This window comes from Mauremys reevesii, linkage group 7 (assembly GCF_016161935.1).
Source record: "Mauremys reevesii isolate NIE-2019 linkage group 7, ASM1616193v1, whole genome shotgun sequence".
In the NCBI taxonomy this organism is placed as follows: Eukaryota; Metazoa; Chordata; order Testudines; family Geoemydidae; genus Mauremys; species Mauremys reevesii.
The window spans coordinates 54,583,613-54,597,834 of NC_052629.1; the positions used below are offsets into that span (position 1 = coordinate 54,583,613).

The window sequence follows — 14,222 nt, forward strand, 5'->3', positions numbered from 1 at the left end:
AAACATACAATTGAAATATTAATGAGCACACTAGAAATTACCATTCAATACAATGCAGTCACCTAAGCTAGGCAGCCTCTTTATTCTCCACAGAAAAACATTATCCAAATGTTGGTGCTTGGTAATGACTATGTATAATCAAGATGAGCAGCAGTCACTAGGTGGCACACATGTGTGAGGACCAGGCAGATTTTGGAGACTGCCTATGTTTATATTTTACACACTCACACACCCACGCACTCCGCCATGATACCTGTGTACTGGAGATAATACTGCAGCTTCTTCTGTATTTAAAAAGGGGCAGTGTGCAAATCTGGAGAGTGAGCCAAAATAGAGGTTGGGAAGGAGACAGTGCACAAGGACTGCATCTCTTTGAAAATGCTTTGAGATCTACAGAGATGGCACTAGAATTCTCTCCCCCTGAATCCTTAGTTTCTGCAAGTGTTCTAGCCAACAACCTCGGCCCATTCTATAAACCTTTTTCTTTGTTGTGTTTTGGGGGTTCCTCTCCTCCTTGAGTTTATTTCTATGGAAAGGAACCATCGGGACCTTTCCTTTTTCCAATCCTTACTGAGAGTTGGGCAAAAGAAAAGGCAGAAAAAAACAACAACACAGAAGATAGGGGCTTGAGAGCTACAAATATTCTCTAAAATAAAACCTTATTTAAAAGGAAGACACAGAAAACGTTATTTCAGACACCAGATTCTCCATTTAACTTGGTTTGTATACAGTCAGATACTGGCATGTTCATTGCTCAACAATTGACCCATTATTGCATTAGCGGATACACAGATAACCTTATCACAGATTCAGCAAATGAAGCCGTTTGAAAAAATTAGTTATTAAAAAATCAAACTATGTTATATGTTTGTTCAACCTCTAAATTTACAACTTAAGACTTCAGTTTTAAGAAAAAGCATCTGTATTCAGTAAGCACACTTCAGCCCAGGGAATAGCTGTGTCTGAGAAGTTCTTTCTAGTGCCAACCTACACTATTCATGGGCAGGCTAATGCTGTCATACCTTAATATTTCTGAACACTAAACACACATATTTGAAAATAGAATGCAAAACAAGCACAAAATGCATCCTTGTTTATGAATGGCTGTGAGAATCCAAGAGAAACTTGGTGGTTTTCTGCCTTATACAAAATTCTATATAAGTATTGGCACAAGTTAGAATTTCAAGCAAACATAGCTTTTGAAACCACTCAGTTTTCTACCATTCTCTATTTTAGTTGAAGACTGAGCTAATACATCATAGTATTATATAACTAGGAATGAGCCCAAATACTTTCATACCTTGCGGTGCCAAAGAGGGTCAGGGTTTTTTTGAGACCATTCTGTAAGTATAAGATACATAGATGGAGTTCTGTGTTCAGTTCCTCTGGTGTATCACAGCAACAGTGGCTTTCAGCCACCTTCCTACCCCATTTCTGGGAGTTCAGATCAGCCCCTGACAATCAGAGCAGCCCAAATGCTGCTTTAAATTTGCCAGTTTGCAGCAGACCCCAAAGGAAAAGTTATGTCAGCAGGGACTGGCAGTGTGTAGCATTCTCTAGCCAGGCATTCTTTTGCTCCCTAATCCAGTGGGGATTGGGAGGGGTGTTATAGAGGCAGCTATAATGGCTTTTCTCAGCTCATGGATTCCCCCATGCTGATGGAATTCCCAGCTGCCCATGTAAGAAAGCTTTAAAACTCCTTTTGTGCTGCCAGTGGCATAATGGCAGAGCTTGGAGGGTCAAGCTTCTTGCTCAAAATATTTAATAATTGCTGGAAGAACTATTAAAGTTTGTTTCTACAGAAACAACATTCCTCTACTGATATACACTCTCACAAAGAGTTATCAGATGAAATATTTAATTAATTAACATTGTTCTGACCTGAGCAATGCGAGCCCAATGATTGTGTCAACATCAAGGTCTGCAAACTTCAGATGTTCTGCTTGCCAAACCCCCATTGAAATAAATAGTTCTACTCATGGATCAGATGCAGAATCAAACCCTAATGAGAATGTATTATATAACTTGGTGTATATGGTGATATAACACAATAACTAACATCAATGGGAGTCACATAATACTCATATAAACCAAAAAAAATTGCTAACTATTTTTCCGCACCCGTCAGATGTACTAATGTTACCAATGGCATAAGTGCTAATGAAGTTATGTGTTTACTACTGTCTCAGAGCAGACTAATGTGACACAGTAGGGAAAAATCCCTATACCCCATTCACACTAGTGCTAATACCATTGATGGCACTGGTGCTGGGAAAAAAGGTACAAATTTTCCCAGTGTAGTCGTGTCAGGAAACCTGAATCCTAGCTTCAAAATTTAGAGGACGAAGTAATTATTGCTTCATCCAAATAGGGAGTCAATATCTGATGCTACGTTATTCACAGTTTATTCAGGGCAAAGTCATTGTCAAAGTTGTTGGTATTTTAACAGAGATTCAGTGAGAGATGCGCCTCCTTATATACTTTGCGTACCTGGTAACCTTATGGAAAACTATAGAATTTAAAGGAACATGCTAACCTTTCTACAGGTTTTTTTGAACCATCTTTTATAGATTACTATGAAGAATTCTATAATGCTCAGGGGCGCAGGCAGCCAGCGGCGCGCAAGGCGCGCTGCGGGCGGGCGGCGTTGGGCTGTTTTGGCTCGGTTGGCTCCCGCAGTCGCGGTCGTCGGCAGGTCGACCGGCGGAGCCGCGGGCATGACTGCGGAGGGCGCGCGGGCGCGGTCCCGCGGTCCCGCTCCCCGGCTCCCCGACCGCAGGCGCAGCGCGCTGGTCGTGGGTCCGTGGCTGACGCCCCGCGTGCACCTGCTGGGGAGGACAACCCGAGCAGACCGGAGGGGGACCGCCCCCGGGGAAGGGCGGCGCGCGCGGCGCGGCTGCTGCTTGGGGCAGCGTGATTTGTAGAGCCGCCCCTGATAATGCTATAGAATTTTTTAGAAGATCCAAGCATGTGTAAAAGACCTTGTTCTTTATTACACTTTGTATGTTTTAGAGCAGTGGTCCCCAACCTTTTTGTGGCCAGTAGCACATTCATGTTTTCAGAAGAGTGTGGTGGGCACCAACAATTTTTCAAGACTTATTTTGTATTTGTACATTAAATAATACAAAAAAATCATATTTAATATTACATAATATATGAATCAAGAGAGAAGCCGGAGAAAAGCCACGAGGAAAGAGAACATTGGTGCCTGCAGCCCTGGAGTTCTCTGTCCCTGGCAGGCATGGGGCCACAGCTCCTCTCCCCTGCTGGGCACTAGGCAGGCCTCGCACTTGCCGGGAACAGAGAACACTGCGCCTGCAGCCTGAGTTCTCTGTCCCCAGCAGGCGCAGGGCCGTGGCTTCTCTCCCCTGCTGGGCACTAGGTGGGCGCACATAAATGCCCCGGTGGGCACCATGGTGCCCACAGGCACCACATTGGGGACCACTGTTTTAGAGTAATTTCTGCAGAATCCCATTACAGCATTTCCCTTAAGTCTTACAAACTGTGTGACATGCACCATTTTTCTGTGGGAAAAGCAATGCAGGAGAGGAAGGAAGGTGAAGACATCCCACCCACAGAATGATGGATAACTCAATATTCTGTCTCTCATATGTCATGGCCAGAAGCCTGAATGGACCAGCCAGTGATTCTTATTCATGTGAGAAACAACAACATGAAATAATGGTTTTCTGTAAAGGTGTATCAGTATCAGGAAAGCTGCAGTACCCATGCCATATCATTATTTTGAGAGAACCACCATTTAAGTGACATTATGGCCACAGTGAATAAACAGGAACTTGGGGAGGACAAGCAAAGTGAAAGACCTTGAAAGTGGAACAAAGAAAATAGCAGCTCATTGTCAATATTTATTCCTGATGATATTTAATCAATATAACCAATATACAATTACAAAAATAGACTGTGCCAAATATCTGCTGACAGAAATGAATCTTATGAACTGGCTAACAAGGACTATATTAATTTCCTTATTTCCTGTTGGTTTTGTTTAATCTGCCTCCACAGAAAATGAAAAGTACCCAAATATTTGACAGATTCCCTGCACTGTAGTTTTCTTAGTTTCCAAATGAAGGGTACAAATCACTTACTTGGCTTAATAAAACAATTTTTTAAAATAGTTATAAAATTTTATGATGGTTTGGTGAAGAGATGTCATCATTTTCCATGCTTCATGATTCAGAATAATTAATTTAATAAGTGTGTCATATGAGAAGAGTAAATAATGGAGAGAGATGAATGATCACTGAAGCATATACAAATTGAAAGGAAAAACAAATTACCAGCGCAACACTAAACATAAAAAGCTTTGAGGGATATTTTTCTGATAATTTGATTGGTACATTGACCTTTAACAGCCCAAATTTTAAACATGGGCACTCCAAGAAGAGGGGTGAAATTTTCAAAAGCACCTAGATGATTTAGGACCTTACAAACCTAAATCTCATTGAAAGTCAATGAGACTTCAGATCTTAAGTGTCCAAGTTATATTTAGGCTCCTAAATCAGTTAGGTGTTGCAATGCTAAGTGCAGGAATGCTTAAATACCTTTAAAAATCTGAGCCTTAGTCTCCAAGTTATGTAGGTGCTTTTGAAAATTTTACCACAGCTTTCTGTCATATATGGATGTCTCAGTTTGGCATTTATGCTTGTAAATATCAATTTTATATGCCTGTACTGTATTCCAATTAAAGTGTCCAAAAAGGAGGATTTGAATGTTCTATTTATCTGATCCTGTTTCAGACAGATACTATTTTTTAAATATTTGGATATTTAAAAACAAAAACAAAATCACAACAGTCTGCATTATTTTCTCATTTGTTTTCATTTTGAGGACAGAGTTAACAAAGGATTCCTGCTCTTTCCCCTGCCCCACTTATATTGGCCAGAATCTCTGATAATATGGATCACTTTTTAAGCAATCTTTAAAATCGCTTCCTACTTCAAAAATTACATAATTTCTATATACCACCTGAAAGGTAACAGACAAGTAAGAGTAAAGGAGTCAAAATGCACATAAGCTTCATGACAGCTCCACAACCCTTTTCTGTTGTGCACAGTTAGATATAACAACTGTTAATCCTTTAGATCCATGAATAGAGCTTCTTTTTCCCTAATGGAGCACTATCGTCAAAATGCTGATCTGACTATGCAAATACATGGAAACTGATCATTTAAAACATCAAGTTAAGGTAATTGCTTAAAATTGTATGAATAAAATTACATTTCTGTATCTGGACTGGACTGTCATTTTGGAAAACACTAGGATATTAAGCATCATTCTCATCAATGCAGCCAATCAAAGCATTGCTTCTTCTTTCCCTACTTTATTCCTACAAAAATAACACTACATATTAGAAAAAAATCAAGCAAGACAGACCCAATCATCTGTACTTTCCACTAATTTGTATATGTACATGTGATTTCTAGGTCAATATATTTATTTTGTGAATGTTGTATCCTTAGATATTACCAAATATTTTTGCAAGTTTTTTTGCCAAAACATTTGGTGCAGTGACTTACCGGCAGTGTTTGTGTGATCCAGTTAAGGTTTCAATCACAAAGCATTCCCCATCATTGAGACAGTATGCAAGATCCTTGTCTTTGCATGGCTTAAAGTGCTCAGATCGCTCAGTGGAATACGTTGTGGTATCTGTGGAGAAAACATAGGGAGATAAATGCTATTAGACGACCATCAAAATGTAGGATGCCATTTAAAATTGCATTAAAGACCTTTGGAATCATTGGTTTCACTGACATTGGACTGACAAAGATAATCCTAATAATTAATTTCATTTCAAAGTAGGTTTAAACATGTTAGTTGCCTATATTTGCATGCTACTTTCAAAGAAATAGTCTATCCTTAAAAGGTCTTTTTTCTAGTCCAACAACCACGTTGTTACATACAGAACTGCCAATTTAAATCCATGTCACCATTTTCCTTTAAAAATACCTTTAGACAGACTTTAAAATTAAATGACAAAATGATGTTGCACTGTCCACTGCATAGATCAATTTCCATTAAAACCTTAGTAATTTTCCTTTTGTTGCTATACTTTCAGAAATCTGTCATGTTTGACCTGTGACTTCTGCAGCAAAATATCAGACATGGCAATCCATTTCACCCTTAGACCATCCACATTTATGGAGAAAGTAACAGGCACAGTTTATTTCCAGTTAGAGCTGGTTAAATTTTTGGAATTCAACTTATTTTCTTCTGAAAAATGGCCACCTTTTAAAATAACATTTTTTAACTTTTTCATATTTTCAAAAAAAATTCCAGCACAAGTCAAACAATCTTCAACCATTAAGAAGAAGAGGTAATGAAGAAAGGGAGAAAAGAGCCTACACAAGATTCTCATTCATAAAGGGCATAGATTTCAGACCCCTTTCACCTGAGCTGTGTCATTTTCAGGGATATAGTCTTTCAGCTGTAGGGTGACCAGATGTCCTGATTTTATAGGGACAGTCCCGATTTTGAGGTCTTTTTCTTATATAGGCTCCTATTACCCCCCACCCCGTCCCGATTTGTCACACTTGCTGTCTGGTCATCCTACTCAGCTGTATGGGAAACATGTAATGACTAAGTTTTAGAGTAACACAAAACTTAGTTTAAGCTATAGAAGGAAAAACATGGAAGCACACAATTGTGTATATTCTTAAACTTGGGCCTCCCTTTCCGCTGCCGGATCCATTTAAGAAACCTCTTGCTGGCAGTTTTGCCTAAGTGTAGGTGATTATTGAAAGAGTCTTTACTAGTATAATCACTTGAAGAAACATGAACGTATTTATGAGCAATCACAGTTGTCAACTTTCACTCAGTAAATAAGCACCCTGACTTTCACAATGAGCCAAAAATCAAGCTCATCCCATTTCAAAACAAGGCCAAAACAAGGCAATCCTTAAGACCCCCCAACACTGTATGTGACTAGATCCCCCCGGGACTGTGGTGGGCCTGCTGTGCACCCCTGACTCTCTGCCCCCTTTACCCCTGCTTGCCAGGAGCCGATCAAAAAAAAGAAGCAACAAGCTACAAGCCAAAAACTAGCCAACAAGCAACTCAGAAGCCAATTACGCCAAAAACAAGCCCAATTTCTGAGGTTTGTTCGCAGGTTTGGCATGTTTGATTACAATACGCTGCTGCAAAAGGCTAAAACAAAAACAAAAGAAGTCCCTTATAATTTAAACACATTTCTCATCCCTCCATCTAACCGCCCCCCTCCACTACCACCCTCCAGATTGGCCATGCTCAAAAAAACTTTTTCATTAAATAACATTCTACAGCTGGCAGCAAACTGCTTCATTAGCTTCCTTTGTTTTCCCCTTTTGTGTGAGAAAACAGACAGTTTGGAGCATTTATTCACTTAGATTCAACTGCTCAGAAGTACAGGAAGGACAAGAAAGAAAGAAAAGAGAGATTTGACTTTACTAGAGTCTTGACTACTTTCTAGGAAAGTACCGAGAAATATCACTATGACTGTCATTCTGGAGAAGTACTGCCTAAGTCTAAATGCACTATGCAGTTAATTTGTATTTTAAAGCTGTTTACTGTACGCAGAAGTCATCTTTAGCCATTTGGCCCTGTCTGCATTAGAAATACTTATACCAGTGTACTTACACTTATGCAAACCCCAGATATAGTGCTCAAAGGAAATATGGGGAAGCTGCACCAACATAAACCCCATGTAAAAGCCAGATATGCACTTTTTCAAAAAAGATATACAAAGTAGTACATCCTGCTGTAATCCTGCACCCTCTCAGTTTGCCAAACTCATGTAAGACCAGTGTTCATTTTCATTGTAAAGCAAAATCTTCCTGCTCAGAAACTCATTCCTTGTTCAGGTATGAACATTTTATATTCAGATCTTTGCCCCAACTTCAATGGGATCTTCAAGAGTGTGTGTGTGTGTGTGCACGCGCTAAAGGTTCTACCAGAATTCATATAATGAGCAACAATAAGTTGGTGGTCAGAGTAGTTTATTTTTAAATTTACATATAAGGCTACACAATAATTATGATTAACATGCTAAATAAATTGATAGAGAGAAAGAGGCAAGTCTCATGGAACAACAATGACCTTCAGTTCCAGCTGCTCTGCAACATGGCCCAAACTCGGATATATTCAGGAGATATTGATGAGGAGAACCAGAGAAAGCTGACAATATGGTTGGCATATTCAACATTAATTGGGACAAATTGTGTGTCAGAGAAACAGGATTGCATTGAAGGCCATGGAAGTATACACAATACACTGCTTTCGTGAAGATGGTCTCACCTCTTCTTCTCTATATTGGGTTTATTCATGCTCTATGAGGTGCCACCTAGGAGCAGTCCCTGCAACTGTGCAAATTCCTTGCATGGGGGAGGTTAACACAAAAAAGGGTGCTCTTTGTATTTTCCACACCCCCATGCACAAGGGGCAGAAACAGCCTGTCTCCTTAATGTGTAAAGAATTTTGTATCTGTTTTGGAAATTGGAAATCATGTCCCTGGAGTTCTCCATTCAATGTTTTCAGCTGTAGATATGAAGGATGACTGGGTTATCTAAGAGAGAGGTTAGAATTTTAGTTATTGTTGTTAAAATAAAAAATAAAAAAAATAATAATTGGAGATATACCAAGCTCCTAGGACTGGAAGGGACCCTGAAAGGTCATCAAGTCCAGCCCCCTGCCTTCACTAGCAGGACCAATTTTTGCCCCAGATCCTTAAGTGGCCCCCTTAAGGATTGAACTCACAACCCTGGGTTTAGCAGGCCAATGCTCAAACCACTGAGCTATCCCTCCCCACAATGATACATGCTTTTGTTGCAGCTTCATTATATATTTAAAATAACTGTTTAGAACATGTTCTAAATAGAACCACAGCCAGGAATTTAGGGGAAAACATGGGAAAGTACTATAAGGGCTAAAAATATATGTTTGAACTCTTCCTAAAGCTGATTACTTTGAAGGATCCCTCTTTTGTAACTGATCTCTACCACTCTCCAGCCTACTGTCAATACTAAAGTTCCCTTCCCCTGCATGAATTGTCTCTGAAGTTACCTACTTTTGATTTAGCTCAAGTTCTTGTGGGCAGCTGACAGGACAGAACCATGACACCATTAAATTAGGCCTGAGTAAAGACTGGGAGTGGCTGAGTCACTACAAAAAGTAATTTCCCCTCTGTTCATACCCCTTCTTCTCAACTGTTGGAAATGGGTCACATCCATCCTAATTGAATTGGCCTTGTTAGCACTGACCCCCAACTTGGTAAGGCAACTCCTATCTTTTCATGTGCAGTTTATTTATACCTACCTACTGTATTTTCCATGCATCAGATGAAGTGGGTTTTAGCCCACAAAAGCTTATGCCTCTTATTTTATCTTTTCTCTCCTAAACCCTGAATTATTCAATCATCTCCTCTGTCACCTGCCAACACACCTTATTTCTTGAATGTTCCTCAGATCTATCAGCTGCTTTTGCTATGGTCAAAATGTGGGTACACTAAATATTCTCCAAATTCTGTGCTTAACATTTCCAATTTGCTCTTCATTTGTGTGCTGGTAGTAACGTACTTTTGATTGTGGAGGCGGACTGATGTATAACAAATTTTGAGATTTACAGTATCAGTGGAGAAGCGGAGTATTGATAGACAGCTGGTGTTCTAAATGCATGCGCTGCAGTGGAAGGCAGTATTACATATCTACATATCTGTTCTGGAAGGCAGATCAGTTGCTTTGTTTTCTTGGAAAAGGAAAATATCTATTGGGTCCATATCCAACAGTAGAGGCTTGGTATTTAAGCTAGTTTTAAAATGAATGAAACACAAGGTCTTCCATCATTTGCTGTGGGAGACTATTCTACAGTACATAGAACTCACCATTAGGAATGTTTTCCAAACATACAGCTTTAGTTATAGGTGAATTTAAGGGAAAAAAAAGTATTCTAGGAATTCCCCTTGTATCCCATGCATACACTGTACCAGTTTTGGAAGTTACTCCCCCTCCCTTGGTCTGCCACAGCCCAGATTTGTTAACCTTCCAGACACACGGCAAAGCCTATGTTTTTCCTCTCTTCTCTAAGGATGTGGAGAAGGGTGTGGGCTGGAGTGACTAAATTTATGTGTGGTTTTTTGTTGATATTTTTTATTGTAATTTCTGAGATGGACATCTGGAGTACTGGTTGTCTGACTATATTTTAAAATTCAAATAAATCCAGATTACTCCCAAAGTGCTGAATTAAAAAATAATACATACTGTAGTGAAAGACTGAGCTAATACACCTGTTCCCCTCTTCCGCCAACATACAGGCACACACAAGTGCTTGTTAACACTTCTGTTTGTAAGTTTGCAAAGAGACTGGCAGAAAGCTACGATACTTGTTTAATTAACGCTGTTGTAAACAACTTACCCCTTTCATAGTTACCTATCAAGTGATAAAAATACCATGTGTCAAATCTCCACTCATTCATATGTGGAACTGAAATCTTTAGATTAGCCAGTGAAAGTAGTAAGCAAAAAACAACAGATTACATTGCTTCACATTTTTTAAAATTGTAATATTTGGAGTACCTGAAAGAATGAGGCAAGTCCACATGGTCCAAAAAATCAGCCAACTTTTTAATGCAGCCTCAGCCCTAACACAGCAGCACCTACCTCTAGAACCAATGAAGGACAGCAAACCTCAATGAAAAAAAAAAAACCACTTTCAAATCTAGACCCCCCAGCCTCTATCTTAAAATACACCCACCCGCAACCCAGCATTAGAACGTGTTCAGCAATGTGTGTTGCAGTGTCTGTTCAGCTGCTACAGTATGTTTGCTGCACTAAGCACATTGGGAACTTTGTAAAATACTGTAATGAAGACAGTAGAAAAGTAAAAAACAAACAGAGCAAAAATAATATTGACAATCCTAAAAACAACATATTTCCCCTAAAAGAACCCCTAATAGGAAGCTTGGAAGTTTCTCAACCACAACAATTTTTAAAATAAGAAAATTAGTAGTGAAATATGAAGACTGCCAAACAAACATACTGTAACTAATTTGAAACCATTAGAAAACACAAAAATTCAAACTAGGTTAAATCCTGGGCCCACTGAAGCCAATGGTAAATCTCCCATTGACATAAGGGGAACAGGATTTCACCAAAAACTTTTATGATCATGTACTCTGGGGGCACATATAATTACCCCAATCCTGTAATCATTTCCAGGTAAGTGGATCCCCTGCTGTGGCCTACGTTACATACAAGAGAAATACAACAGTATACATATTATTCTGTTTCTTCACATGCTCCATATGTTAGAGAAAAATATATGAATACTCTATACTAGTGAGATTACAGTTATGGGGGGGACAACAAGCACCTGGAATCAATTTTTTTTTTCTTTTAAGAAAATGCAACAAGTTTAAATGCCTTTTAAGGACCCATGTTTGTTAAGATTTAGCCTCATTCTACCTAACGAAGAGAAAGAAGAGCATCTTCACAAGCAGGCTGGCTAACCTAGTGAGCAGGGCTTTAAACTAGGGTCACTGGTGGAAGGAGACAAAAACCCTGAGGTAAGTGGGGAACTGGGATACCAGGAGGAAGCATAAGCGGGGAGACTCCTGCCTCATACCGAGAAAACAGGACAATCAGCGACTTATCTTAAGAGCCTATACACAAATGCAAGAAGCCTGGGAACAAGCAGGAAGAACTGGAAGTCCTGGCACAGTCAAGGAATTATGATGTGATTGGAATAGCAGAAACTTGGTGGGATAATGCTCATGACTGGAGTACTGTCATGGATGGATATAAACTGTTCAGGAAAGGCAGGCAGGGCAGAAAAGGTAGGGGAGTTGCATTGTATGTACGAGAGCAGTATGACTGCTCAGAGCTCCAGTATGAAACTGTAGAAAAACCTGAGATTCTCTGGATTATGTTTAGAAATGTGAGCAACAAGGGTGATGATGTGGTGGGAGTCTGCTATAGACCACCAGACCAGGGGATGAGGTGGATGAGGCTTTCTTCAGGCAACTAACAGAAGTTACTGGATCACAGGCCCTGGTTCTCACAGGGGACTTCAATCACCCTGATATCTGCTGGGAGAGCAATACAGCAGTGCACAGAGAATCCCGGACGTTTTTGGAAAATGTAGGCGACAATTTCCAGGTGCAGGTGCTGGAGGAACCAACTAGGGGCAAAGCTCTTCTTGACCTGCTGCTCACAAACAGAGAAGAATTAGTAGGGGAAGCAAAAGTGGATGGGAACCTGGGAGGCAGTGACCATGAGATGGTCAAGTTCAAGATCCTGACACAAGGAAGAAAGGAGAGCAGCAGAATATGAACCCTGGACTTCAGAAAAGCAGACTTTTACTCCCTCAGGGAACTGATGGGCTGGATCCCCTTGGAGAATAACATGAAGAGGAAAGGAGTCCAGGAGAGCTGGCTGTATTTTAAAGAATCCTTATTGAGGTTGCCGGAACAAATCATCCCGATGTGTAGAAAGAATAGTAAATATGACAGGCGACCAGCTTGGCTTAACAGTGAAATCCTTGCAGATCTTAAACACAAAAAAAGAAGCTTACAAGAAGTGGAAGATTGGACAAATGATCAGGGAGGAGTATAAAAATATTGCTCAGGCATGCAGGAGTAAAATCAGGAAGGCCAAATCACACTTGGAGTTGCAGCTAGCAAGAGATGTTAAGAGTAACAAGAAGGGTTTCTACAGGTATGTTAGCAACAAGAAGGTGGTCAGGGAAAGTGTGGACCCCTTACTGAATGGGGGAGGGAAACTAGTGACAGAGGATGTGGAAAAAGCTAATGTACTCAATGCTTTTTTTGTCTCTGTCTTCACGAACAAGGTTAGCTCTCAGACTGCTGCACTGGGCAGCATATCATTGGGAGGAGGTGACCAGCCCTGTGTGGAGAAAGTAGCAGTTCAGGACTATTTAGGAAAGCTGGACGAGCACAAGTCCATGGGGCTGGATGCACTGTATCCAAGCGTGCTAAAGGAGTTGATGGATGTGATTGCAGAGCCATTGACCATTATCTTTGAAAACTCATGGCGATCAGGGGAGGTCCCGGATGACTGGAAAAAGGCTAATGTAGTGCCCACCTTTAAAGAAGAGAAGAAGGAAGATCAGGGAAACTATAGGCCAGTCAGCCTCACCTCGGTCCGTGGAAAAATCATGAAGTGGGTCCTCAATGAATCTGTTTTGAAGCACTTAGAGGAGAGGAAAGTGATCAGGAACAGTCAACATGGATTCACCAAGGGCAAGACATGCCTGACTAACCTAATTGCCTTATAAGATGAAATAACTGGCTCTGTGGATGAGGGGAAAGCAGTGAACATGTTATTCCTTGACTTTAGCAAAGCTTCTGATACGGTCTCCCACAGTATTCTTGCCAGCAAGTTAAAAGGAGTATGGGCTGGATGAATGGACTATAAGGTGGACAGAAAGCTGGCTAGATCATTGGGCTCAACAGGTAGTGATCAATGGCTCCATGTCTAGTTGGCAGCCGGTATAAGGCGGCGTGCCCCAAGGGTTGGTCCTGAGGTCGGTTTTGTCCAATATCTTCATTAATGATCTGGAGGATGGTGTGGATTGCACCCTCAGCAAGTTTGCAGATGTCACTAAACTTGGAGGAGTGGTAGATATGCTGGAGGGTAGGGATAGGATACAGAGGGACCTAGACAAATTAGAGGATTGGGCCAAAAGAAATCTGATGAGGTTCAACAAGGACAAGTGCAGAGTACTTAGGATGGAAGAATCCCATGAACAGCTACAGACTGGGAACAAGTGGCTAGGCAGCAGTTCTGCTGAAAAGGACCTAGGGGTTACAGTGGATGAGATGCTGGATATGAGTCAACAGTGTGCCCTTGTTCCCAAGAAGGCTAACAGCATTTTGGGCTGTATAAGCAGGAGCAGTGCCAGCAGATCGAGGGACGTGATCATTCCCCTCTATTCGGCATTGGTGAGGCCTCATCTGGAGTACTGTGTCCAGTTTTGGGCCCCACACTACAAGAAGGATGTGGAAAAACTGGAAATAGTCCAGCGAAGGGCAACAAAAATGATTAGGGGGCTGGAGCACAAGACTTATGAGGAGAGGCTGAGGGAACTAGGATTGTTTAGCCTGCAGAAGAGACGAATGAGGGAGGGATTTGATAGCTGCTTTCAACTACCTGAAAGGGGGTTCCAAAGAGGATGGATCTAGACAGTTCTCAGTGATAGCAGATGACAGAACAAGG

The 14,222-nt window shown here is 40.8% G+C and overlaps 1 protein-coding gene across 1 annotated transcript in view; it reads right to left on the reverse strand.

The window, feature by feature from the left end:
* NRG3 (neuregulin 3) overlaps positions 1–14,222 on the reverse strand; it is a 923,439-nt gene that overhangs the window by 509,051 nt on the left and 400,166 nt on the right. Inside the window, exon 2 of the mRNA XM_039546067.1 lies at positions 5,538–5,667. Within this exon, the coding sequence (XP_039402001.1) occupies positions 5,538–5,667 (130 nt within the window). The remainder of the gene's footprint in view (positions 1–5,537; positions 5,668–14,222) is intronic.